General features: G+C 40.6%; 1 protein-coding gene across 1 annotated transcript in view; it reads left to right on the forward strand.

Annotated features, from left to right (window-relative positions):
* Pfkfb1 (6-phosphofructo-2-kinase/fructose-2,6-biphosphatase 1) overlaps window positions 1-27,124 on the forward strand; it is a 52,327-nt gene that overhangs the window by 848 nt on the left and 24,355 nt on the right. Inside the window, exons 2-9 of the mRNA XM_090326593.1 lie at window positions 14,962-15,087; window positions 17,430-17,523; window positions 18,352-18,418; window positions 20,195-20,269; window positions 21,057-21,113; window positions 22,223-22,344; window positions 25,169-25,376; window positions 26,695-26,841. Coding sequence (XP_090182719.1) covers window positions 14,962-15,087; window positions 17,430-17,523; window positions 18,352-18,418; window positions 20,195-20,269; window positions 21,057-21,113; window positions 22,223-22,344; window positions 25,169-25,376; window positions 26,695-26,841 — 896 coding nt within the window. The remainder of the gene's footprint in view (window positions 1-14,961; window positions 15,088-17,429; window positions 17,524-18,351; window positions 18,419-20,194; window positions 20,270-21,056; window positions 21,114-22,222; window positions 22,345-25,168; window positions 25,377-26,694; window positions 26,842-27,124) is intronic.

Consider the following 27,124-nt stretch of genomic DNA (forward strand, 5'->3'; position numbering starts at 1 on the left):
TGCTACTCTAAAGACTTAGGGGTGGAGAAAACAGCCTATGGGGGCCATCCTGCTGGTGTGATGTTCACTTTGAACATTTGAGAAGAGACATTATAGATACTTTCACTTGGCCTTGCTTTCTCATTCAAGGGTAGTACTGTACCACTTGAACCACACTTGTACTTTTAGTGTTTTGCTGGAAAACTGGAGATAAGATTCTCTCAGATTTCTCTGCTAGACTGGCTTTGAACAAAAATCTTCAGATCTCAGCCTCCTGAGTTGGATTACAAGCATGAGCCACCATCGTCCAGCTACTTTAGTGTGTGTGTGTGTGTGTGTGTGTGTGTGTGTGTGTGTGTGTGTAGAGAGGGGGGGCAGAGAATCAGCCAGTGGCTTATACCTATAATCCTAGCTACACAGGAGGCTAAAATCTGAGGCCAGCCAGGGCAGGAAAGTCCGTGAGACTCTTATATCCAATAAACTGCCAAAAAGCCAGAATTTGAGCTGTTGCACAAATAGTAAAGCACTAGCATAAATGCCTTTAGCCAAAAAGCTCACAAGCAGTGTCCAGACCCTCAGTTTAGGCCCCGGACTGGTACAAAAACAAAACAAAACTCTAGAGTGTACTCTTTCCCATAGCTTACAGAGAACAATAGTGGATTAAGGTGCTTCCAGCCCCCCAAATTATGGACTGAGGGGCCAGAAGGTAGGTGGAAGTATGACATATTTGGTCTGTGAGATCCAGACATCTCATAGACTATATGATCAAGCTTCATTACTCCTAATTCTAGAGGAGGAGGTGGTGCAGGCTCAAGGAAGCAGTAGCTGCTTAGAGAGTCCATTTAGATGGATTATAACTAAAGGGTATAGACTATAGGATGTGAATGGAGGAGGAAGAGGAGAGGAGAAAAACCAACCTCTTGCTCTCCATTCTTTCCTATATCTGTAATTCCACTTAGTTGTTTGTAGATCTAGGAAGTTGTCCACTAAGCCATTGTAAATCCTATTATGTTAAACTGACAAGCAAGTAAACCACTTCTCATACATGAGTCCTCCAGAGGACGAGCCCTTATATTCTTGGGTAATGTTTTCTTTTGTCTTTTTCATTCTTTTGTCCATCAAACTTGAACTTGAACTTAGGGTTTGGGTGCTGTCCCTTAATACTTCATTGCTCAAGGCTAGTGCTCTACCACTTTGAGCCACAGCTCCAGCTTCTGGTTTTTGAGTGGTTGATTGGAGATAAGTGTCTCACAGGGATTTTACTGCCTGAGCTGGTTTCAAGATCCTCAGATCTCAGACTTCTGAGATCTCATGAGCCACTGGTGCCCAGTAGCAATCTGTATTTCTGTTCAGAGAGATAATATACATTAATCCCCTGATAGAGTCTGCCCTATAGAAGGTGCAGAATAGCAAGGTGCTATTAGCTCATGCCTGTAATCCTAGCTACATAGGAGGCTGAGAAAACTGAGGGTTATGGTTCAGAGCCAGCCCAGGTACAAAAGTCCATGTGATTCTTATCTCCAATTAACCACCAGAAAACTAAAGTGATGCTGTGTCTTAAAGTGATAGAGTGCTAGCCTTGAGCTGAAGAGCTCAGGGCCAGTGCCCAGGCCCAGAGTTCAGAAGGTTAAGAAGAAATATGTGCCCACTGTAGATCTTAATCTTGTTTTCCTCAGCTATAAGACAGGATTGTTATATACTTCCTGGTATTGTAGGGGCAACTCCCTCTAAGACTGCCTGGATTTACATCCTTGCTTTGCTTCCTTCTGCCTCTGTGACCTTAGACATGTCCCAACATCTGTGCTTCTGTTTCCTCACCTATAAACTGAAATAGCTAATAGTGTGGTTGTGAAGGTAAGATAGTTAAATAAAGCATGCTAGGAAATGTCGAAGAGTGCCGAGCACATACCGTGTACCAGTAAATGGTAATATTTAAACAAGAAACTGGTTGTATTCTTTTTAGCATCAAGCCATGTCAGCACTTAGAAGATATTCAGTAAATAATCACTTGTGCTACATCTACACTGACTAATCACCATAGTCAACTACAGAGCTCCATGTGTGTAAGACATTTGAGTTATCAACTACAACTACCCAGGCTGGGTAAGCCAGGCTATTGACCTTAGACACAGAATCACTTATTGCTATTATCAGGTTATATACAGAGGAAAGACTTTGGGGAATTTGCATTACATATTGTAAGAATGAGGGCTGGGAGCATGGCCTAGTGGTAGAGTGCTTACCTAGCATGCACAAAGACCTGGGTTCGATTCTTCAGTACCACATACATAGAAAAAACTGGAAGTGGTACTATGGCTCGAGTGATAGTGCTTTAGCCTTGAGAAAGCCCAAGGACAGTGCTCAGGCCCTGAGTTCAAGCCCCAGGACTGGCAAAAAATATATATTGTAAGAAATAAGAGGCGAATGACCCATACGGGCTCAAGGCTTTATTGGGAGACAGATCTGCCAGGCTGCTCCAAGCAGAAATGAAAGCAGCAGCAGTGGAAAGGTGTGAGTGGAACTTAAACACAATTTTAGAACCATGTGACTACATGGATTACAAGGGCAATCACAATGAGCTTGAGGAGAATAAATCTTTCTGATATTTAATCTTCTCTAAACTTTTATGTCTCTCCCTGTAGACAATATATACTATTTAAGTAGAGCTTTATAATTCAATCTTCATGGACCTGCATGTTATTATTATTTTTGTCCGTTGTGGGACTTGAACTCTGGGCCTGGGCATTGCCTCTAAGCTCTTCAGCTCAAAGCTACCACCCTACCCCTTGAGCACAGAGCTATTTCCCATTTTCTGGTGATTAATTGGAGATAAGGGTCTCACGTTCTATAATGCCTGGGCTGGCTTTAAACCTCAATCCTCAGATCTGAGCCTGTTGAGTAACTAGGATTATAGGAGTGAGCCACCATGCCTTTCTTTTGCATGTCGTTTTAGGGATTTTTTTCTACTATTGTGAACACTATTTTATAGAAAACAAAATTTTATAGGGGCTGGGAGTTTGGCCTAGTGGTAGAGTGCCTGCCTCGCATGCACAAAGACCCAGGTTCAATTCCTCAGTACCAAATACATAGGAAAAGCCAGAAGTGGTGCAATGGCTCAGGGTAGAACACTAGCCTTGAGGAAAGTCCAAGGACAGTGCTCAGACCCTGAGCTCAAGCCAGGGACTCTCAAAAAAAATTATAGCAGTTGGATAGTGATATATGCACTATATCACTACTTTGTATATATAATTACTTTGTAAATACAATTACTTTGTATACCAAGCCTGTTAAACCTTGTTGGTTTTGGTAACGTTTTGGTAAATGGAAGCTATCATTTTCTTCCTCTGTTAAAACTTTAATCTCCTTTTCTTACATTGCAATATTACTAAGACCTCAACTTCCACTTCCACCTCAACACACACACACACACACACACACACACACACACACACACACAGTAAAATTCAATGTTGAATGTTAATATGCATTCTTTTCTTTCTTTCTTTCTTTTTGTCAGTCGTGGAGCTTGAACTCTGGGCCTGGGTGCTGTCCCTGAGCTCTACAGCTCAAGGCTACTGTTCTACCATGTTGAGCCACATCACCACTTCTGGTTTTCTGGTGGTTAAATGGGATAAGAGGTTCAAAGACTTTTGTGCCTGGGCTGGCTATGAATCGTGATCCTCAGATCTCAGCCTCCTGAATAGCTAGAATTGTAGGTGTGAGCCCCCGGCACCCAGCTTGAATATGCATTCTTTTTTTTTTGCCAGTCCTGGGCTTGGGCTCAGGGCCTGAGCACTGTCCCTGGATTTTCTCAAGGCTAGGGCTCTACCACTTGAGCCACAGCACCACTTCTGGCTTTTTGTTATGTATATGGTACCGAGGAATCGAAGCCGGGTCTTCGTGCATGCTAGGCAAGCACTCTACCACTAGGCCAAACTCCCGGCCAGAATATGCATTCTTAATGTTGAACCTAATTGTTTTTAATTTTTAAATGTTTTTAAATGTTATCATGAGTAAATTTGATGCAAATTTTGACAGATGCCACTTAACAGGTTAAGGAGGCCCTTATTTATTCCTAGTTCACCAATATACCTTTTAAAAGATGAGCAAATGCTCAATTTTCTTAAGCATGTTTTCTCTATCCACTGATATGACATGATGATTTTTTTTATTTAACTTGTGAATGTGATGAAAACAAGGATTTTTCTTTTATTGAACTAATCTCATTTTGCATAGATAAATAAAAACTTATAGATTTAGTTCATTAATATTTTTAGATTCTTTGCACATTGTTCAGGAATGAGATTGGCCTGGAATATTACTACTTTCATTCCCATGCTGTTCCTGTCTGATTTTGGTGTCAAGGTTATATTAGCCTCATGCCACTATTTGCTTTCATTCTGTTCTCTGACAGTTTGTCCAAGGAACTGTCCGTTCTTCAAATATTTGGCAGAACTTCCAAGTAAAACCATATGAGCCTAGTTTCTCCTTTACAATTTAACTGATAATTGCCTTAATAGATATAGAATCATTTTGGTTTGCCATTTCTACTTAAGCCAGCTTTGCAAAGTGATGATTTTTTCTAGGAAGTATTTGATTTCATATCCATTTCCAAATTTCTTTTTCATCTCTCTTATTTTCAGTTATAACTTTTCTTTTGTTCTAACTTTTGTTCCTCTTGCCAGAACTTTGTGACAAGATAAATCACTACCTGTATGCATGTATGCATGTAGATCAGACAAGGCAATTAACATATTTATCACTTCCCTTTAACTTATCAAGTTGCTCTGGTTACATTGGTCTTTTCCCATTACTCTTAGGACCTACTGATTATTATCTAGCAACTGAAAGGTTAATGTCTGGCACAGAGAAAGTTTCAGTATTTGATGCCAGCCCTTGAGCCAGCTTCTGTGTGGATAGGTCAGGGCTCTTGCCATTTCCAGTTCAATTCAATTCTGGCCAGAGAGCAAACTTTGTATGATTTCAGTTACTGTTCAATCTACTGAGATTTGCATTATGGAGCAACATATGGTTGATTCTGGTTAATCCATGAGCTATTGAAGAATTTACAGTTTAGAATAGTGTTTAATATAGCATATACTTCACTTACATCCTAGTCAATCTGGTTCATACGTTCTTTTATTCATCTCTGGTTAATTAGAGATAAGAGTCTCACAATCTTTAGTGCCCAGGCTGGCTTTGAATTTCGATCCTCAGATCTCAGCCTCCTAAGTAGCTAGGATTACAGGTGTGAGTCACCACTGCTGGCTCTTATCCTCTCTTTTGCGTGGTCATTTTGTACATATTTTATCTGTATATGCTTAAATTGAATAATGCAGCTATTGTTTTATGTTTCTATTTTAAGAGATGAGAAAATTAAGGCGCACAAGTATATGTTTATAAGCATTTATAAACATATATAAACATATATGTATATAAACATATATTTCATTGCTCCTATGGAGATGAATTACTTTCTGGTGCCATTTTCTTATTCCAGTGGAATACTTTGTTTTGTGGTGTAGCTAGGCATTTTATCATTAAGTCTGTTTACCTACAGAGTGAATCCTTAGTGTTGCTTGTTGCTTCTTGGAAAACAGCCTTTGATTTGAAGGTAGTTATCTTTGGTGTGTCCTTGTCTCTTTCTTTGATCTCTCAATTAAGCTGTCAATGTATTTGGTGTTTACTCCAGACTCCACTAATTACTAGCTGATCGCTCAATTTTTGAGCAATGTTTTGTGGTATATATTGTTCAGATGCCTTACTCAATTAAACTCTGAGAGGGGTCAGTTTGAGGCCAATCAGAGATTTGCTCTTACTCTTAATAGGCTCTTCTTTACTGGTCCTTTCTCGAATTCTCTAATGCACTAACTGAACTATGGTTTAGCTTTTTTGCTCTTAACAGGAACTATTGATTTTTATCCACCCTTAAGCTTGAGCTTCATTGTACTGTGTTTCCAACAAAGTGAGCTTCTTTGGAGAAAGCTTCATTATCCTCTACGTATCGCCTCTTTCTATGGGCATACCCTGAGCTAGCACTGTGGATGCTGGGTAAGGCATTGGCCTCTGGTCTTCTTAGTTTTCCTGTCCTCATTTAAAACCACTGCTATGAGCTAGTTGGAGTAAAGGTGATTAGGAACGTAGTGAACTCAGTCTGCTGCTCTTTGTATCTAATCTCCATTCTCTGAGTAGACTCAGTGTACGAAAGGAACCTACAATCTTTTAGCTATATTTGGCCAAGAATTTAGCTTCTGAAAGAGGGATCTAGAGGAAATGGTAAGGTGGCTATTTGCCTTTCTCAGTGACATACCTTATTTCTCTCCTAGTCATATGTAGTTGTGGGTTCTAGTCAAGAATTTTTTTTTTTAAGTCTGAGACTGGGCTCAAACTCAGTGCCTGACATTTTTACTCATTGGCTAGTGCTTTACCAACTGATCCACAACTCCAAAACCATATCATCTAATCTTTATTCAGTATTTATGTGTCTATCAATTGCTATGATGCATCCTATGCAATTCTTCATATTTGTCTTCCAATTTACTAATTATCTCTTCACCTCAGTTTAATTTGCTATTTAATTTATGCATTGACTTTTGAATTTCAATGCTTACTAATTTCTAGAGGTTCTGGGGCCGGGAGTTTGACCTAGTGGTAGAGTGCTTGCCTAGCATGCACAAAGACCCAGATGGTACCACATACATAGAAAAAAGCCAGAAGTGGTGCCATGGCTCAAGTGGTAGAGCACTAGCCTTGAGGAAAGCCCAAGGACAGTGCTCCAGGCCCTGAGTTCAGCCTTCAAGACTGACAAAAACCTAATCAAACAAAAGAAAACCTGTCTGGACTAATTTCTAGAGGTTTTATTTGGTTCTTTAAAAAATTGCATGGGGAGGGGGCCTGGCCTAATGCCTGCCTAGCATGTACAAAGTACTGGGTTCAATTCCTTGGTACCACATATACAGAAAAAGCTGGGAGTAGTGCTGTGGTTTAAGTAGTAGAATGCTAGCCTTGAGAAAGGTCGAGGACAGTGCCCAGCCTCTAAGTTCAAGCCCCAGAACTGGCAAAAAATAGATATACTCGATTGGATCATGCCTGTAAATTTTTTTGCCAGTGCATGCTAGGCAAGCACTCTAACCACTAGGCAAAACTCCTAGCCTCCATGCCTGTAATTTTAACTACTTAGGAGGGTGAGATCTGAGGATTACCACTTGAAGCCAGTCCAGACAGGAAAGTCCATGAAACACTTATCTCCAGTTAACCACTGAAAAGCTGGAAATAGAGCTGTGGCCCAAGTGGTAGAGCACAACCCTTGAGCAAAAAAGCTCAGAAACAACACTCAGGCTCTGACAGCACTCAGGCTCTGAGTGCCCAGCTTCCTATTTTGAGCATGCAGTTTTATTTACTTTTCTTTTACATGCTGTCCCTTAAGATCTATGTTCTAGACTACAATCTTTCAACAGTAGCTGAAGAAACATTCTCTTTGCCACTCAATAAGCACAGTCATACTTACATATGTGTCTAAACTAGACCCCAAAAGTTATTTCTGTTATCTATTATATTGTGTGCAACTGGTTCTGAAATCAGGTTCTTGGCTCTGTCCCTGAGGTTCTTTTGCTCGACTAGTGCTCTAACACTTGAACCACAGTTCCACTTCTGGCTTTTTTGGTAGTTTATTGGAGATAACTGTCTTACAGATTTTCCTATCTGAGCTAGTTTTGAACCATGATCCTTAGATCTCAGCCTCTTGAGTAAATAGGATTACATGAAACATTAGCACTCAAATCTACTGTATTTTTTATTGTTGTATAAGAAATTACTCCTAAAACTTGAGTACTTTGAGTCTTAATCCAACAAGCATCTGTTATCTCACAGCCTTTGTGAGTTAGTAATCAAGCCTCAGCTAAGCTAGGCCCTCTGACTCAGGATCTTTAGCATGGATACATATGCTCAAGGTATTGGATAGGGCTGCAGTCATTTCGAGCCTACTAGGGTTCCACTCCCAAACTCATTCACTTAGTTAATGAAAGATGCAGTTCCTTATGGCTTATTGAAATGAAGTCCTCAGCTTCCCACTACCTGTTAGCCAGAGACCATGTTCCACTCCTTGAGGCATAAGGCTTCTCCAATCAGAAATTCCTAACCTGAGGGAAACAGGAAGAGAGGACCCACAAGGTTGAGGCCAAAGTAATCAGCCATTCACAAGAACCCAAGGAGGTCAGGAGAGAGCCCTACTGGTATAGAGTGCTTGCCTACATGCATGAAGCCCTGGGTTCAATTCCTCAGTACCACATAGACAGAAAAAGCTGCAAGTAGTCCTGTAGCTCAATTTGTAGAGCTCTAACCTTGAGAAAGCCCAAGGACAGTGCTCAGGCCATGAGTTCAAGCCCTGGGGTTGGCAAGAAACCCAAAAACCAGAAACCAAAAAACAAGAACCCAAGGGATGACAGAAGAACTATCACACAAATTCTTTAACATGTCCGCCAATGACTTAGGCACCTCCCAGAAGTCCCTCCCTCCCAACAACAATTTTTTTAAACAAATTTTTAGCAAAGCATACATTTTACATAAGATTGGGCTTTTTCACTCCTAGCTATAAGAATTCATTTCAATTTCTTAAAGTAAATTGAACACTTTAGTTTATACAAAATGCATGTAAGAATGTTTATACAACCTCATAAAATCACTAAAAGTAGAAATAACCAAGATGTCCTTCAACTGACGAATGGATGAATTAACGACAGTACAACCATAAACTAGAATATAATTCAGCAAATAAGAGAACCATTGATTCATAAAATAGTTAGGGTGATTCTCAAATACATTACAAACTAAAATTTATCAGTGCTTTATTACTAACAGAAAAAAACAGATTTAAAAACTGTCATATAATTCCATTTATATAGCATCCTGAAAAAGACAAAGAATATAATAATAGAAAACAGATCGGCATTTGTCATGAGTTGGGAAAGGTCAGTGGGCTTAATTATAATTGGCTGTACAAGAGAGTTCAGAGGCAATGGAATTTTCCCTCTCTTTTCATTTCTTTCTTTCTTTTTATTTTTTATTTTTTGCTAGTCCTGGGGCTTGAACTCAATGCCTGTGCACTGTCCCTGAGCTTCTTTTGCTCAAGGCTAACACTCTACCACTTGAGCCACAGTGCCACCTCTGGCTTTTTATGTTTGTGTAGTATTGAGGACTTGAATGCAAGCACTAAGCCACATTCCCAGCCCTGGAATTTTCTGTGTAGTACTATGTCTTTATACTCTTGTCAAAATGAGTAAGACTGAATTTTATTATATTTCAATTTTTAAAATATCTAGGTCACCTAGAATTGAATGACATTCATGGTGAGTGCATATAACTATTATAATTGTATAGTACAATGTTAGCAGGTTGAGGATATAGCTCAGTGATAGACTGCATACTATGCATAAGGCCCTGGGTTCCAACCCCAGTACATCAAAAATGTCATTTGTAACATCATCAAATGTGATGGAAATAGAGATAAATGACTGGAAAGTAGTGGTTTCACTCATACTGTAGGATGAATGACTGAAAATACTATGTATTCTACTTGGAAAATTTAAGTCTCACACAGGTTTAAATGCTAATATACTGTTTTTAGATTTTGAATGTTCTTTAAATCCTTTGGAAAAGGTTAGCATTTTGGTTTTTAGCCTTCTGTATTCCAACGTAAGTTCAATTTTCTCATGGTTTCCAGTAGTACTTTTCAGATCTGTCCTGTGTGAGCACCACCTAGTGGTCATTATAAGACTTGGCTTGTTAATAAGTCTGCTAGTTGAGTTTCCAGCCTTTGGATCATAGCACTCACAGGCTACAGGTAATTCTTTTTTCTTCATCTTTATCTTTTTGGTACCGTCCATTTCCCACAGGTTCCCATTTTTCCCCTTTATTCAGAAAGTACTATCTGGCTCTACCATTTTCAGAAACAAGTTGAAGGATAACAGACAGAAGGACACAGAGAAAGACACTTGTGTCCTGTTGATACTGAGCCTCAATGTACAAGGAAAGATCTCATCCTAAATAACTTTGATTCTCAGAACCTTCCACTCTTGGCTACCTTTGCTATTGCTACTTTTTTGCCAGTCCTGGGGCTTGAACGGAGGGCCTGAGCACTTTCTTTGGCTTTCTCAAGGCTAGAGCTCTACCACTTGAACCACAGAACAACTTCCAGATTTTTCTATGTATGTGGTAGTAAAGATTTGAACGTGGGTCTTCATGCATGCTAGGCAAGCACTCTACCAGTAGGCCAAATTCCCAGCCCCTGCTATTGCTACTTTTACTATAGAACCAAAGAAATAAATAAGATTACGAGGCATTTTCCCCACCAATTGTGTATTTCTATTATCTCTTTAAATTGTATTTTAGGGAAATAAAGAATAAGAAAAAGAAGGGAAAAAGTTACTTTCACTTAATCTTTTAAATTATTTAATTAATTCACTGTTCTTTTAATTATAGACCAAATTTTCTGACCTATATTATCATCTCTTCTGCCTGAAGAATGCCCTTTACTATTTGTTGCAAACAAGTATATTAGTAATAAAATTTTCTCTGTTTATATTTGGCCAACAAATCTTTACTTTTCCTTTGTATTTTTGGGGACATTGGAGTTTCAACTCAAGGCCTAGTGCCTGCTTGAAAGGTTCTTTGCCTCTGAGTCCCTTCCAGCTTTGGTTTTTTTTTTCTGGTTATTTTTCTTTAATTTAATTTTATTGTCAGGGTGATGTACAGAGGGGTTACAGTTACATATGTAAGGTGGTGAGTACATTTCTTCTTGAACATTGTTACCACTTCCCATGTTTTTCTCCCACTTTGCCTCTCCCTATCTCCTCCCCCCAAAGTTGTACAGTTCCTTTCCAACATAGTATCTTGTGTGTATCGCTGTTACATTGCCTCACCTTTTGTCCTTTGTCTCACCATTTTGTGAACTGTTCCTCTTCCCTTCCCTGATTAAAATATATATATATATACATATATTTAATACACCAAACCAAAATCAGTGACAATAGGAAATAAACCATAGGAGGAAAAATAAAAGAAAAATGATTTCACATACTACATTAAAAACGCCTACAAAGAAAGATCTCTTGTTTCCATATCATAGAGTTCATTTCACTTTTTGCTGGTTATTTTTAAGATAAGGTCTTGTTTCCAGCCTGGACATGCTCTTTAAGCTTCCTGGAGTTGCTGGAATGACAGATGATGATCTGTGGTACTTGGTCCACACTGTGTGTGTGTGTGTGTTTGTGTGTGTGTGTGTGTGTGTGTCTGTGTCTGTGTGTCTGTGTGTCTGTGTGTCGGTCATGGGACTTGGACTCTGAGCCTGGATGCTGTCCCTGAACTTTTCATCTCAAGGCTACCAACCTCCCCATAAGCTACAGCACCACTTCTGGTTTTCTAGAGGTTAATTGAAGATAAGAGTCTCACGGTCTTTTTTGCCTGGTCAGGCTTTGCACCGTGATCCTCAGATCTCAGCCTCCTGACTAGCTAGGATTACAGGCATGAACCACTGTGCCCCATTTTTTACAGGAATGAGCCACTGCGCCCAGCTCTAATCCATTTTTTAGATGGAGTCTTAAATATTTTTCTGCCTCAACTGGCCTTGAACTACAATAATCTGAATCTTAGCCTTCCATGTAGGTTAGATGACAGGTACTTGTCACTGCACTCAATTATGAGTTAAGAAGACGCCTCATGTCCTGCACAAGTGGCTCACACCTGCAATCCTAGCTAATGAGGATTGTAGTTAGAAGCCAGCTTGGGCAGGAAACTCCATGAGACTTTTTTTTGCTAGTCCTGGAACTTAAACTCAGGTCCTGGGCACTATCCCTGAGCTTTCTCAAGGCTAGCACTCTACCACTTGAGCCACAGCACCACTTCTGTGGATGTGGTATGGACGAATCAAACCTAGGGCTTCATGCAGGCTAAGTAAGCACACTACCACTGGGGCACACTCCAGGCCAAATGAGACTCTTATCGCCAATTAACCATCAAAAAGCTGGATGTGGAGTATGGTACCACATACATAGAAAAAGCCAGAAGTGGTGCTGTGGCTCAAGTGGTAGGGTTCTAGCCTTGAGAAAACCCAAGGACAGTGCTCCAGCCTTGAGCTCAAACCCAGGACTAGCAAAAAACCACTCAGGGACAGTGTTCAGGCCCTGAGTTTAATCCCCCTGCCTAACACTATAATAGAAAGACAAGCGGCCTATGAGCTTTTCTGCCTGGGCTCACCTTGAACTATAATCTCTCCTTTCTCAACCTCCCCCGAAATTGCCTTGAGCCACCAGAACCCATATATTTTCCCTTCATTTATAAAGGACATTTTTGCTGAATTTAGAATTCTGGGTTAGGTTTTTCTTCCCTTTCAACACTAAATGTTCCATTTCAGTATCCTTTTGCTTATGTAGTTTCTAATAAGAAATTTAGTATAATTCTCTTTGTTTCTGTATAAGAGAGGTGATAGCCTCCTACTCTCTCCTCCCTGTCTGCCTACAAGATTTTATTTTGTCTTGATTGTCCGAAATTTGAATTTTATATATTTGGGCATGATTCTTGACATATAATATTGTGCTGGGTGATCTCTTAGTTTCTTAGATCTATGGTTTGACATAAGAACTTATTTTGGAAGTTTTTTGGCTATTAAGCCTTCAAATATTCATTCTGCCCCACTCTTCTTGCCATAGCACCTATGGATTGTGGATTATAGTTCATGGATGTTTTGGTCTAACATCTTTAATTACATATGCACACAATTTAATTTCCTTTTTTTCCTTTTGCTTTTATATTAATTACATTTTCGATCCCTCTGCTGAAAGTAGCTGAGTGTCCATGATTACCTTTTCCAATAGAGCTTTTAACCATTAGTCATAGGTAATTTAAATTTTCTGTATGACAATTCCCATGCCTGTGTCATAACTGAATCTGGTCCTGCTTTATCTCTTCAGACTTGTTTTTTTTTGTTTTTGTTTTTTTTTGGTCTGGACTTCATTCTTTCCTTTGTAGTGTTCCCTGGAGTCAATCTGTTTCTTATATCTCTATTAAATATAGTTCACTAATATTTGTTATGATGTTTTTAAGCCTGCCAGTGCAGAACAGAGGACTAGGACATTCTGTGTTATTCTAATGAGTCTCAATTATAGGCAATCTTTCCCTGAGTGTTGAGGTGGAACCCTCAACATGATTTCCTGCCCTTGGAATTGCAGGTGTGATTCAAGTGGTACAGTGTCAATTGAGGAGTAAAAGCATCAGATACTGAGTTTGAATCTTGATCTCAGATTAAAAAAAACCCACAAAATAACAAATGTTCCTGCCTTAAAATGTAATGGGGAGCCTAGCACCTCTTTGGATTGGAACTTCTTTCCCATTTTTCTTCCCAGAAGTAGTAATTTTCGACGCATGCCCACAGCTTTTGTTGTCTTTCCCTGTAGAGATTGAGGATTTCCTCACCTCAAAAGAGAGAAGGTAGAATAGTAAGCAATTACATTACAGTGGAATGGTGGTGGCCATTCCACTGCCAGCTGCAGTGAGTTTCCACACACAAGGCCATTAACTCTACAGTTTTTGTTTCTACCCTTTGAATTCCATAGGAAATACAGAGAAAGAGTTTTCCCACAGGAAATATAGAGGAAAATGGTCTGACCAGAATCCTAGCAATGGATATTGTTCTCTGTCCTTCCCCTGGAGGATATCCTTCCTGGAATTTTTCTCAACTCTCACTGTAGAATTCCTGGAGGAAAATTGCAACAAGATATGCAGCCCTGAGGAATTTCACATTCTGAATGGCCTACATCTAGCCTTTGGCAATTCATTGCTCATTTTTAGGCTGGCTACAACAGCTTCTGTCTAAAATCTCAGCTACTTGGGAGGTATTAATCTACAGGATCACAATTGGAGATCAGGGAAAGCAAAAAATATTGTAAGACCTCATCTGAAGAAACAAGCTAGACATTGTACATACCTATAATTTCAGCTATGTAAGAGGCATAAGTAGGAGGATGAAGGTCTGAGTCTAGACAAGGCAAGAACATAAGATTATCTAAAACTATCTAAAGAAAAATATACATAATGGAATTCTATGCTGCTGTCAGAAAGAACGACATCACCCCATTTGTAAGGAAATGGAACATAGGCTCAATGGTTTCCCTCATTTGTCATAATCAGTAGAAACCCTGGGCTCTCCTAGCAGAGATTTACAATAGAACAAAACCTAGATACATATAGTATGACACTAAATGAAAGGACCTCCAGGATATAGAAACAAAAGCCATATAATGAGTGATTGTTGTCCTTAATGTACTATGTTATCTCTCATCTCTTTTGCTGTCCCTTGGTTATTTCATATTGTTACAGTATTTCATCTTATTATCTGATATATTTTATATGTGCTTGATTGGTTGGTTATTTGAAATTAGATAGGGAAGGGGGGAAAACAACATGAGCAGCAGGCAGCGGAGGGGGGGGAGATGGTGACCATGACATGAGAAAGGGTATCAATGTATCTGAAGTAATGCACCTTCTATCTGGTGAATATAATATAACCCTTCTATTAATTACAATAAAAATGAATAAAAAAAAGAAAAATGGGCTGATGACATGGTTCAAGTAGAGTACTTGTCTGGAAATTGTGATACCATGAGTTCAGATCTTAGTGCTACAAAATAATAGTTTTAAGGTAACTCTTCTTATTGGGTTTATATGTTTTTCACCACTATCTATATCAAGTAAGCAAATGTGTGAGTCCTCTCACAGATGCCTTTTCCCCATAGATTTTAGAATATCTACTTTCACTGCAATCGCAGTTTTTTGACAAGTCCAAATAAAGTCAATGTGCAAATTTTTCAGCTTTGTCCTCTTTCTTGTTGATGGGAAAAATAAATGTTCTTTCCAACTACTATCTCTGAACTGATGTTAAAAGAGTACATAAATCTGAGGATAAAGCTTTTAACCTCTGTTCTTGTCTTCCAGCAACCGTACCCCAGTTTACCAATTCCCCCACGATGGTGATCATGGTGGGTTTACCAGCTCGAGGCAAGACGTACATCTCCACAAAGCTCACGCGATACCTAAACTGGATAGGAACACCAACTAAAGGTATATCTCTGATGTCCTTTTTTCTACAGCTTCAGTACATGAAACTGGCTGAAAACTGAGTAAGAGGCCAAAAACCTTAGTATCCAAATCTTCATCACGCTTATTAACAAGGTTGCAACTACTCCTCACACTCTTACTACTTCTACTATAACAAGTGCCATCACAGTCCTGAGAATGTGTGCCCAATCCTATGCTGAGAGGTACACACAGGAACATGAGTTTTAACATTAAATATCCACTGAATGTTAATGGCTCATACCTGAAATTCTAGCTACTCAAAAGGTTGGGATCTGAGGATTGCAGTTCAAAGCCAGCCCAGGCAGGAAAAAAATCTATGAGATCCTTATCTCTAATTAACCAGCAAAAGCTAGAAGTGGAAGTATGGCTCAAATGGTAGAGCACTAGCCTTGAGCGAAAAGGCCAAGCAAAAGCATGAGGCTCTGAGTTCATTCCCAGTATTTGCACAGAGAGAGTGACAAACAGACAGACAGACAGACAGACAGAAGACAGACAGAGATAGAGACAGAGAGAAAGAGCAGGAAAGAGGGAGGGAGGGAGGGAGGGAGAGAGCAAGGTCAAGTCAGAATTCTTTGGGGGAAATTTTGACCTTAAAATAATCCTCTGGGTAATAGGAAGATTGTTTTTATAATCATTGCTGTCACTTTCACACTATCATTTCTTCACCATTTCACAATTGAAATCAAGGGCAAAGAGCCAAAGTGTTTTATGTAAGAATGTGTGTGTGTGTGTGTGTGTGTGTGTGTGTGTGTGTGTGTGTGTGTGTGTGTAAGTGAAAGAATCAGAATAGGTTCTCAAGCCTGACATTCACCACAAAGTGTCTAATTCCTAACTCTACTACTCATCAATGGAGAAAAGGATCCATTGTTGGCTCTATGACCATCCTCTGCTTTCCTCAGTTCTCCTCTCCTGTCTTGTCACACTTCCCAACATTCTGTATACTCCTTCCCACTGTTCATCTCTCTTTCTCAGTGGTCTCTCTCTCCTTGTATCTCTCTCTCCCCCACCCTCCAGCCCAATTGTCTCCCTCCTACCTTTCTTTCTCTAATATGTGTTTCTTTATATACATTTCTCCTTTTCTTTCTTCCTCTCTCTATAGTGGGATTGAACTCTGGGCTTTATGCCTGATCAGTGTGAACTCTATTGCTGAGCTAAACTGCAGCCCCTAAATCTCTTCTTTTGCCCAGTCATTTATTCTTTACCTAGTTCACTAGTGAAGAGTTTTCCCAATTGTTTTTCTCATGCTAGTAAATATGAAAAATGGATGATACTCTTGTTCTGTCATTGATGAATTCTCAACTTGATGGTACATTACCTAAGAATCATCACACAGAGCACCAAGCAGGCTCACAGAAGGAGTGCTAAGTAGAGGGAGCTTCAAGCTTAAGTTGGGTCCTATGGAAGGAGGGGAACATTTGCAGAAGGAAAGGGGAGAAGAATCTACTTCTATGGAGGGCTGCAAGTTCTGAGGAGCCTCTGCTTAGTGGAGGAATGTGATTCAGTTGTTGAGTTGCATCCTTGATCCTCCTTTCTTCCGACTATTCTACTGTACTCAGAACTCACAGAGGCCTACAGAGTCACACTTCAAAGCCTAGCACAGACAACCTCCAAGGGTCCCTTTGGCCTGCAGGTTTAATCCCAAGTATCTCAACCTATTCTTGAAGGCCCTCCACAACTGACCCCTTCTAGGCTCTTAAGCTACTGCCACAGTGGTGAACCCACCATCTCTAAAACATGCTTTGCCTTTGCTCAAGCTGGTTTTATTCTTGGAATATTCTTGTTCCTCACCATCACCTTCATATCCATGTTCTCTGAATGACTGGTCTCAGTGCTGATTTCTCTAAGAAACCATTTCTAATCATCCCAAATGAAGTTTGTCCATCCTTCTTACTCTTTTGCATGCCTCTATTTTGTATCTGTGAGAGCTCTTAACAAACTGTGTGGTTCCTCACTATCCTTTCTGCTAGGACTTTTGACTTTTGAGGGATTGATTTTATTCCCTGGATCTCAGTTTCTTCATCTTTCTAGTGAAGTGGGACATTTAAAGAGTTGAAGTTTATGCTAAAATGAATTTTTTGAAACCAAACAGACCTAGTTTTGAATCTCCAATCCCCAGTTATTTACTGTTTATTTCCTATCTCTGAACTTTGCTTTCCTCATTTGTGCTCTGTGAAGCAATAGGAGCTGGCAGTCAGAATTTGAAGTTTTCTAAATAAGCACATTGTATAGTTACAAATTACCACTTCTTCTACTGTGAGTTCCCTCCCAGTGAGGATATCTTCTGGGTTCTTCCCAACATCTTCACTAGGGCTCCCTGCTTTCAGTGTTTAATTTAGGCCAATATCGACGAGAGGCAGTGAGCTACAGGAACTACGAATTCTTTCTTCCAGACAACATGGAGGCCCTACTTATCAGGAAGTAAGTACACATTTTAGGGACCTATTCTGTCCCCTGGCTGAGGGAGGCCCTTGTTCAGATATAGGGGGAATGGAGCAGAATAATCTGGGCTGGGGAGGAGACCCTGTAAATTCTCAAAAGGTAGTTAGGGGAGCCTTTCTGTTATGATACTAAAAGCCTGTTCTGCTCACAACCATTCAGAACCTTTTATAGGCTCCTGATTATGATAGGAGGGGATAGACATGTCCTATCCCAGTATTTGAGAGTCTCAAAAGCTTGGCCTACTCTTGACTCTCCAGTTTCATCACCTCAACCTCAAAGTCTCTTTTCCCTAGTCACTCAAAATATTTTTAGAACAGAGCCTGGGTCTCCTTTATTGACCCATGTACTTATCAGAGAAGCCAGTAGTGGGCAGTAACTAGAAAGATTTTTAGCTAAAAGCATATTATACTACTATTGTTATGATTATGGTTGCAATAGTCCACATACTAGGAATGTCTTTATCTTCAGCCACTACATGTGGAGGCCCTACCTGAGTTGATAAACCAGTTCAGCTTGAGCTCCACTAGTTCAAGGTTGGAAGCCCTTAAAATTAGGGCTACTGTCATCACTCAGATTTTTCTAGACATGTCACTTTCTAACTGCCCCTAAGCTGTATATGCAGCCAATTGCTACCGTGTGATCCGTCTATGCTTGCCATAGCACCTAGTATGGAGGACACTCTAGAGAGGTGTTCAACAGAGGTGTTACACTTAATGTAACACATATGAGAGGTAGTGCAAAATATAATGTGAAAATATAGAGAACACATCTTGGGAATAGGGTTGTGTGCTTCTTTGTCTTTTTCAGGCAGTGTGCCCTAGCAGCCCTGAAGGATGTCCATAATTATCTCAGCCATGAAGATGGTCATGTTGCGGTAAAGAAATTTTCATTGTTTCCCTTGGATATCTTTCATAATCGAAAAGGCCAACATGTACTGAGCATTTACTTATATGTCATAAATTATTCTAAGTACTTTACTGACATTGAAAATGTCACGTTCTTCTTCTAGTGAGATAGAAATTGTTAATTTTTTTTGCCAGTCCTGGGCATGAGCTCAGAGCCTGAGCACTGTCCCTGAATTTTCTCAAGGATAGGGCTCTACCACTTGAGCCACAGCACCACTTCTGGCTTTTTGCTATATATGTGGTACCGAAGAATCGAACCCGGGTCTTCATGCATGCTAGACAAGCACTCTACCACTAGGCCAAACTCCCGGCCCCAGAAATTGTTAATTTTTAGAGCCTAGAAAAAATGGCTCAGAAATTCAGCAGGAATATACTGGAAAGACTGCACTACAAATAATTTCAAGTTCTGGAGATTTTTCTCAATATCATAGCGCCTTAGGATCAAATTTGCAAATTCTGAATAGGAGAGAACTTCACACATGCAAATGGTCCCCACTAAGTTGTTAAGCATAGAATTGGGAAGTAGATTTCTGGGTCACAGTTGTAGAGCACTAACCTTGAACAAAAGAACCCAGGGACAACACTCAGGCCCTGAGTTCAAGCCCCAAAATAGGCTTTATAAAAGAAAGAAAGAAGGGCTGGAAGTTTGGCCTAGTGGTAGAGTGCTTGCCTAGCATGCACAAAGAGCCAGGTTCAATTCCTCAGTACCACATACATAGAAAAAAGCCAGAAGCGGTCCTATGGCTCAAGAGGTAAAGCTCTAGTCTTGAAAAAACCCAAGGACAGTGCTCGGGCCCTGAGTTTAAGCCCCAGGATTGGGGAGAAAAAAGAAAGAATGAAAAGTAGATATGTACCTTTATGCCAGGGGCAGGTAGACTCAGGTAAATCCTAGCTACTTAGGATGCTGAATCTGTGAATCACAGTTCAAAGCCAGCTGGGGCAAGAAAGTCTGTGAGATTCTTTATCTCCAATTAACTACTCAAAAAGCTGGAAATGGCATTGTGACTCAAATGGTAGAGTGCTAGCCTTGAGCAAGGAAGCTCAGGGACAGTGCTCAAACCCAGAGTCCAAGCCCCAGGACTAGCAGGAAAAAAAAGAAAATAGAATAGTTTCCTGTTCTTGAGGATTTCCAAGGGGACAAGGAAGGAGAAGAGCGTGTGTAGGAGGATCAATTTCAGGAGGATCTGTCAGAAAATCTTAGTGACCTTTGTTGATTCAAGTGCTTCTTCTAAACTTCCAGTATTTCGCTTGTAAAATAACCCTAATAAAATCCCACAATTTTTGTAGCCATCCTGAGACTTGAACTCAGGTCTCACTGCTGTCCCTGATCTTTTGTGCTCAAGGCTATCCTATACTACTTGAGCCACACTCCATTTCTAACTTTTGGCAGCTAATTGTAGATAGATACAAATCTCATGGACATATCTTTCTGGACTGGATTTGAAAAGGGATCCTTAGATCTCAACCTTTTGAGTACCTACGATTACAGGCATGAACTACTGGTTCCCAGCTCCCACAATGTTCTTCTTTTATTGTATTCACAGAGTCTAGTATATGTCTGAATATACAACATAAAGTCTCACAGTGCTTTGGAAAGTGACATGAGCCAATTCCAAGGCTTTCCTTTTCTTCAAAACTCTTCCAATTCTGTGCCCTTATGGAAGCCCTATCCTTAGCACAAGGAAGATATAGTGGTGTTCTGTCAACATTAGATTCAGAGTAAGTAATCTCTTACCTGTCGCTAGGTTTTTGATGCCACCAACACTACCAGGGAACGACGGTCACTAATTCTGCAGTTTGCTAAAGAACATGGTTATAAGGTACGGTAGCATTCCCACTCTTGCTTACAGCTTACTTCCTCAGCACAAATCTCAAACTAGGGCCAAGTGCTAGTGACTCATATCAGTAATCCTAGCTACTCAAGAGGCTGAAATCTGAGGACAACAGTTTAAGGCACATAGAAACTCCAAAACTCTTATCTATAGTTAGCCTGCAAAAAGCCAGAAGAAGGTGTGTGACTCAAATGGTATAGCACCACCTTTGAGCAAAAAGAAAGGAAGGAAGGAAGGAAGGAAGGAAGGAAGGAAGGAAGGAAGGAAGGAAGAAAGAAAGGAAGGAAGGAAGGAAAGAAGGAAGGAAGGAAGGAAGGAGACAGCAAGGCCCTGTGTTCTAGCCCTATTTCTGGCACAAAACAAAGTACAAAGTAGGATACCCAGAAGAGCCAAATTGTAAAATCATACATTTGACATCTTGATTCCCTAGTACTCCGCACTCTAGTTAGAATCAACAAAGCAACAGGGAAGGAGAAGTGCCACATTGGACAGTGGAAGATGATTGGTGGCACACGGGAACTGGGGTAGGAATGTGGTAACGAGGAAGGGACAGAAAGAACCACTATAAAAAGAATCAGAGAATGTGTGAGAATCAGAGACCATTCAACTTTAAGCCAGACAGGCTTATAAAACTTGCAAGCACCATTGTATGAGACATTATGTTGTCAGAGATACACCTGGGGATGTCTTAAAACCATTGCAAAGGGAGAATTGATGTGTAGATACTACCAAATATTATTCCCCACTGGAAATCTCTATTCTGTTTCTCTTTTAGGTCTTCTTCATTGAATCCATTTGTAATGATCCAGACATCATTGCAGAAAATATCAAGGTAAAAACACCAGTTACCTTTCCTTCTTACTCTGATTTAGGGTTGCATCATGTCTGAAGAGATATGTACTACATGAAAGGAAATATTTCTAGCTGAACATCTCCCACTTGGTACAGAAAGTATCCTCTGATTGCACTGGCCCATAATGACCCTACGCAATTTATAGAACTCTTAGTATGAGCCACACACCAAGCTTTAAAAAAATCATAGCTCAAATGGCTTGGAATATGGCTCAGTGGTAAAGTACTTGGCTAGCATGCATGAAGCCCTGGTTTTGATACTTTAGTACCACATACACAGAAAAGGCTGGAAGTGGTGTTGTGGCTCAAGTGGTAAAGTGCTAGCCTTGAGCCAAAGAAGCTCAGGGACAGTGCCCAGGCCCTGAGTTCAAACCCCAGGATAGAAAAGAAAAACAAGCACCATGCTTGACTCTTTTTTGAGCATGGCAGTCCTGGAGTTTGAACTTGAAGCCAGGGTAGAGTCCTTGAGGTTTTTTGCTCATGGATAATGATTTAACTACTTGAGCCACAGTTCCACTTATGGCTTTTAGATGGTTAATTGGAAATGAGTATCATGGACTTTCCTGCCTGGGCTGGCCTTGAACCGAGATCCTTAGATATTAGTTTCCTATGTAACGAGGATTACAGGCATGAGCCACTTGAACTAGGCTCTCTTTATCCACAAACAAACCTGTATAATAGGGATCATTTTCATGTTGGAGAGGGGAAACTGAGGTTCCACGAGGTGAGGTGCATAAAGAGGTGATGCTGTAGCATAAAAGGAGGACTATATAGCAGGAATGGTTGTCTTTCTCAAAAGCCTATGCTTTTTATTTTGTGCCATATTTTATATCTTCTGTTACTATTCTTACATTCCATTCATGTTATCTGGTATTAGATCATTTCCCAACTTTCATTGTTCCCTACTTCATCAAAGTACTGAGCTCAGGAACAGAAGAGACCTGAAAGTTCAGCAGATAATTGGAAGCTCAGATTTTTCTCTAGATTTTCTTTTTCATACTTGCAGTAACAAAAGGTATCTTCGACTCTGCCATAGTCTCTTGTCTCCCACTCTCTTCCTTGATTCTGTGTCTTTCTTTCTTCTCACAGCAAGTGAAACTTGGCAGCCCTGATTACCTAGACTGTGACCAAGAAAATGTTTTGGAAGACTTTCTTAAAAGAATTGAGTGCTACAAAGTCAACTACCAACCCCTGGATGATGAATTGGACAGGTAAGAGCCCAGTACACCACGGTCTAGACCTAGATTATTAACCCAGGTTTAATATCCTATAGAACCTGGATCAATATCCTTCCTCTGTGGCCTTGGCTTCTTTATCTGCAGCATCAGGAGTGAGACTTCATGATCTGCCGCCATGAAATTCCCAGCTCTAATTTTCCTTGATATACGAGACGTTCATGAGATTGTTTGAGATAGCTAGATGTTCAGGACAGATGTGACTCTACATATAAAGTGTTGCCAGTACTGCAGTCTGTTTCAAAATGAAATGGAATGAGATGAGGCCCTGACCATCCACATCCTTTGAGACCCTAGAGTGAAGTGTCAAGAGGCCTTAAATGGACGATTCTATCCCAGGAAGTTTAAATGGCTTTCATTTAGCTTTACCCAACTGAAGTACTGAAAAAATAGGCACCGTTGCTACTCTACTCCTTAATTAGAGCACTTGAAACCTGCATCAAGTCATGGGCTTGCCACATGATGAGTCATCAGCAGAGTATATACTGAAACTGATACCTTCAACCTTCCAGCCTGGTTACTCATCTCATATCCACATATCATTTTAAAAAAAACCTACCACATAGGGCTTAGATACTCAATGCACAGAGGACAGCCTTTATTTCTGATTTTGCAAATTGTACACTATACAAACTCCTTTGTCAAGAGTACATTTGATTCTCTAAGATATGTGCTTGCGTTGGTTAATGAATGCTGAACAGGATTATCTATTTTCTGGAGTGTCATTTTGTGATATGCTTATAGCACCATGTAGGCTAAAAACAAATGGTAGAGCTTGGGAGGAGGTGTATAAAGCGAAAGAATGGTGTCAGGAAAACCCTGAGACCTGAGACTAGAATCCACAAAGAGCTTTGTAGGTTTTAACAAGCAGTTTAGGCCTTAATAAGACAGATCTAGAAGAATAACTTGATTTTTATCATTTTTCTACCAGTGGCTATGTGCAGTCAATGTATCAAGGGCAACCTTAGTTGTGTCTAGGAACCCAAAGAGGGATGAGCTGATCCTGCTCTGACAGAATGTCCAGTTGGAGAGGGAGGAGTTTGGCCTAGTGGTAGAGTGCTTGCCTAGCATGCACGAAGACCCAGGTTCGATTCCTCGGTACCCCACATTCATAGCAAAAAGCCGGAAGTGGTGCTGAGGCTCAAGTGGTAGAGTGCTACCCTTGAGAAAGTCCAAGGACAGTGCTCAAGCCCTGAGCCCAAGCCCAGAACTGGCAAATAAAAGAATGTCCAGTTGGTTGGAGAGAACAGTGGAAGCATAGTTGATTGACAGTTGTATGAGCACAGTAAACTAAGTGTACCGAAGGAACACTGAACAGGAGAACTGGCCCAGCATGGAGAAAGAAGACCTGGAGGAATTGGATTCCTGAGTGCTTAGGGTATTAACAAGCTACCCTTCCAAAACTATCTTAAAGCTTTTAATACTTAGTATTTAAACATAAGATCAAAGTAGTCAAATGAAAAAAGCAAAACCCCAATTGATAAAATTCATGTTATGAAGCTAGCTGATAAAATTTATTTTAGCTAGGTAACCAGTGACTCATACTTTTTTACCATAGCTACTCAGGAGGCTGAGATCTGAGAATTGTAGCTCAAAGCCAGACTGGGCAGGAAAATCAATGAGATTCTGATCTCCAGGCAGAAGTAGAGTTGTGGCTCAAGTGGTAGAGCACGAGCATTGAGCACAAACTCTCAGAGACAGTGCTCAGGCCCTAATTTCAAACCTTAGGGCTGAAACAAATAAATATTGTAAATTAAGCTTGGTAGGGGATGAGCATGTGTTATTACAATACTTGTGGTACTGAATGGATGTAAGTGATTTTACATGACCCTGAACTGAAAGATTCCTTCAGGAGAATGCATCTCCTCGCACTTGGGAGATATATTCACTAGAGCTTGACTTTAGCTATCAGGCGAAGGATATCTTTTCAAGCAAAGTGAGTATGTTTGCAATGGGCTGGTTAAATCTGACTAAGAGACAAGGGGTATAGAAAATTTTAAATATAAAAGCAAAATCGTGAAGACGGGAATGAAACAAACTGTATAAGCATGGCACCTCAGACTAAACTGAGGAATTTAGTTCTTCTAGAGCCACACAGGACCTGGTCTGTGGAACAGAGAGTATCTAGGAAACAAGGTCACATTAAATGATAAATTCTTCTAGTCTTTGAGGAGAGGAACTCATTCTGTCCTTAAATCACAAGCCTCCTCCTGAGCATGTGATCCTTGGCAAACTGCTTGTTTTCTCACACAGAAAAAATAATCTCCTCTCCCTATGTATGAGAACATACACACATAACCTGATAGCTTCCTGTATAGTACAAAGTACAGCTTATTATACCCGAAGGGGAGAGAGAAATTCAAGGAAAAGGAGGAGTCCTGATTAGGATTGAAAATGGCATGGGGAATGGACAAGTTCAGGATATATCAGGGTAAGTGTAGGGACATTCCGAGGGATCCAAAATATTACTGTTGCTCTGAGTATAAGGATATAAACCACAACGGAAAACCAAAATCCCAGCTACTTGGGCTGTGGTAAGTAAAAGTGCAGAGTGTGGTTAAAGCTGAGGATGCAGGAGATGAGTTGGGAACAGCAAGCAATATGCTCCTTGGGGTGGTCGGGAATGAAGTCTCTAGGCTAGCTACCAGTGATAGGACACAACAAAGGATCTTTCCAGGTGAGAGCTGAATTGCAGAAGATACTTGAAAGCAGGGTATTATGGTTGGGATTTTCTCTTGGGATCAACCTCCCCCACCATCAGCCCCTGAGCTGCCCTTGCTCCTGCTTCCGTCTGGCCCAGCCACCTGTCCTACATCAAGATCTTCGATGTGGGCACACGCTACATGGTGAATCGAGTTCAGGACCATGTTCAGAGTCGCACAGTCTACTACCTCATGAACATCCATGTCACCCCGCGCTCCATCTACCTGTGCCGGCATGGCGAGAGTGAACTCAACCTCAGAGGCCGCATCGGAGGTGACTCTGGACTCTCATCTCGGGGCAAGCAGGTAGGGATAGTCTCAAGCTAGACAACTGGGGAGTCTGGCTGAGCTGGCCCTGATGTAGTAGCCACCACCTGGGTCCTTACTCTTCTTCCACATGGCCAGCTATTATGTATTGCTTCATGGCCTCATGCATTTATCATTATCATCATCATCATCATCATCATCATCATCATCATCATCATTATTTTTACTATTATTTTGTCAGTCACAAGGCTTGAACTTTGTGCCTGGGCACTGTCTTTGAGCTCTTCCACTCAAAGCTAACACTCTACTGCTTTGCACCACAGTTCCACTTCTTGTTTCCTGGTGGTTAGCTGGAGATAAGAGTCTCACAGTCTTTCTTGCCCAGCTGGCCTTGAACCATCATCCTCAAATCTTAGCTTCCTGAATAGCTAGGAATACAGACATAAACCACCATAGTCCCAGAGCCCAGCTATTATGAGACTATTAAAAATCATTTCTTGGTGCTGGGAATGTGGTTTAGTGATAGAGTACTTGCATAACATGCATGAAGCCCTGGGTTTGATTCCTCAATACAACGTAAGTAGAAAAATCCGAAAGTGGTGTTGTGGCTTGAGGAGTAGAAGACTAGCCTTGAGCAAAAGAAACTCAGAGCCAGTGCCTAGACCCTGATTTGAAGCCCCAGGACTGGCAAAAACACAAACATTTATTCTAGCTATTTTGAAATGCACCATACCTTTGTTTCAACTATTATCATTCTGTTATGCAATAGAATACTAGAATTTATTTATTTATGAATTTATTCTTACTATAAGTTTTAACTTTGAGCCCTTTGATCAATCACTTCCTGTGTCCCATTTCAAAGACTCTGTCTTTTTTCATTTGGTTTTATCTTTATTATATTTAAGTAGTTATACAAAATGGTTACCATTCAATATGAAAATACTATGCTGTGTGTATGTGTGTGCAGAGGCTGGGGAGCAGTCCTTGGGCTTGAACTCAGGATCTGAGTGCTATCTCTGGGCTCCTGAGCAAAAGGCTAGTGTTCTAACATTTGAGCCACAGCTCCAACATCTGGCTTTTTGGTACTTAATCGGAAGTAAGTGTTCTCACAAACTTTCCTACCCAGACTGGCTTGTAACTGCAGTCCTCAGATCTTAGGAGCTGTGATTATAGGCGTGAGCCATCAGCACCCAGCAAAATATATGTTTTCTGGTAAGCGTGGAGCATTTAAGCTATCTTCTCTGGCTGGTACATTGCTTTTTCACTAATCATGGTAGACTTGAGCTTGTTCTCATGGCTTCCCTACTTTTCTCACTCTTTGTTTCTCTCTCTTCCCCTCTCCAACTCCACACTCTAGTATGCTTATGCCCTTGCCAACTTCATTCAGTCCCAGAGCATCAGTTCCCTGAAGGTGTGGACCAGCCACATGAAAAGGACCATCCAGACGGCTGAGGCCCTCGGAGTTCCATATGAGCAGTGGAAGGCCCTGAATGAGATTGACGCGGTGAGATACAAGGAGTGACTCTCCTGGCAGGCGGGAGGAGGACACTCTAGTTTGTGCATATCCTCTAGTTTGCTCTGCTCTGTCCCATATGGAGAAATGAATTGGTTCAATAAACAATTCTTTTTATCTGTTACTGAGGATTGAACCTAGGGCTTCACACATACCAAGTAACATACTGTGCCATCAATAAACATTACTCAACAAACATTCATGGGCAGAACACTTCTGTATGTTTGAACTAGACTTTTACACATCCCAGCAAGCAAGCAAGAAGGGTATATCT

This window comes from Megascapheus bottae, chromosome X, assembly GCF_031878675.1.
Source record: "Megascapheus bottae isolate mThoBot1 chromosome X, mThoBot2.hap1, whole genome shotgun sequence".
Lineage (NCBI taxonomy): Eukaryota > Metazoa > Chordata > Mammalia > Rodentia > Geomyidae > Megascapheus > Megascapheus bottae.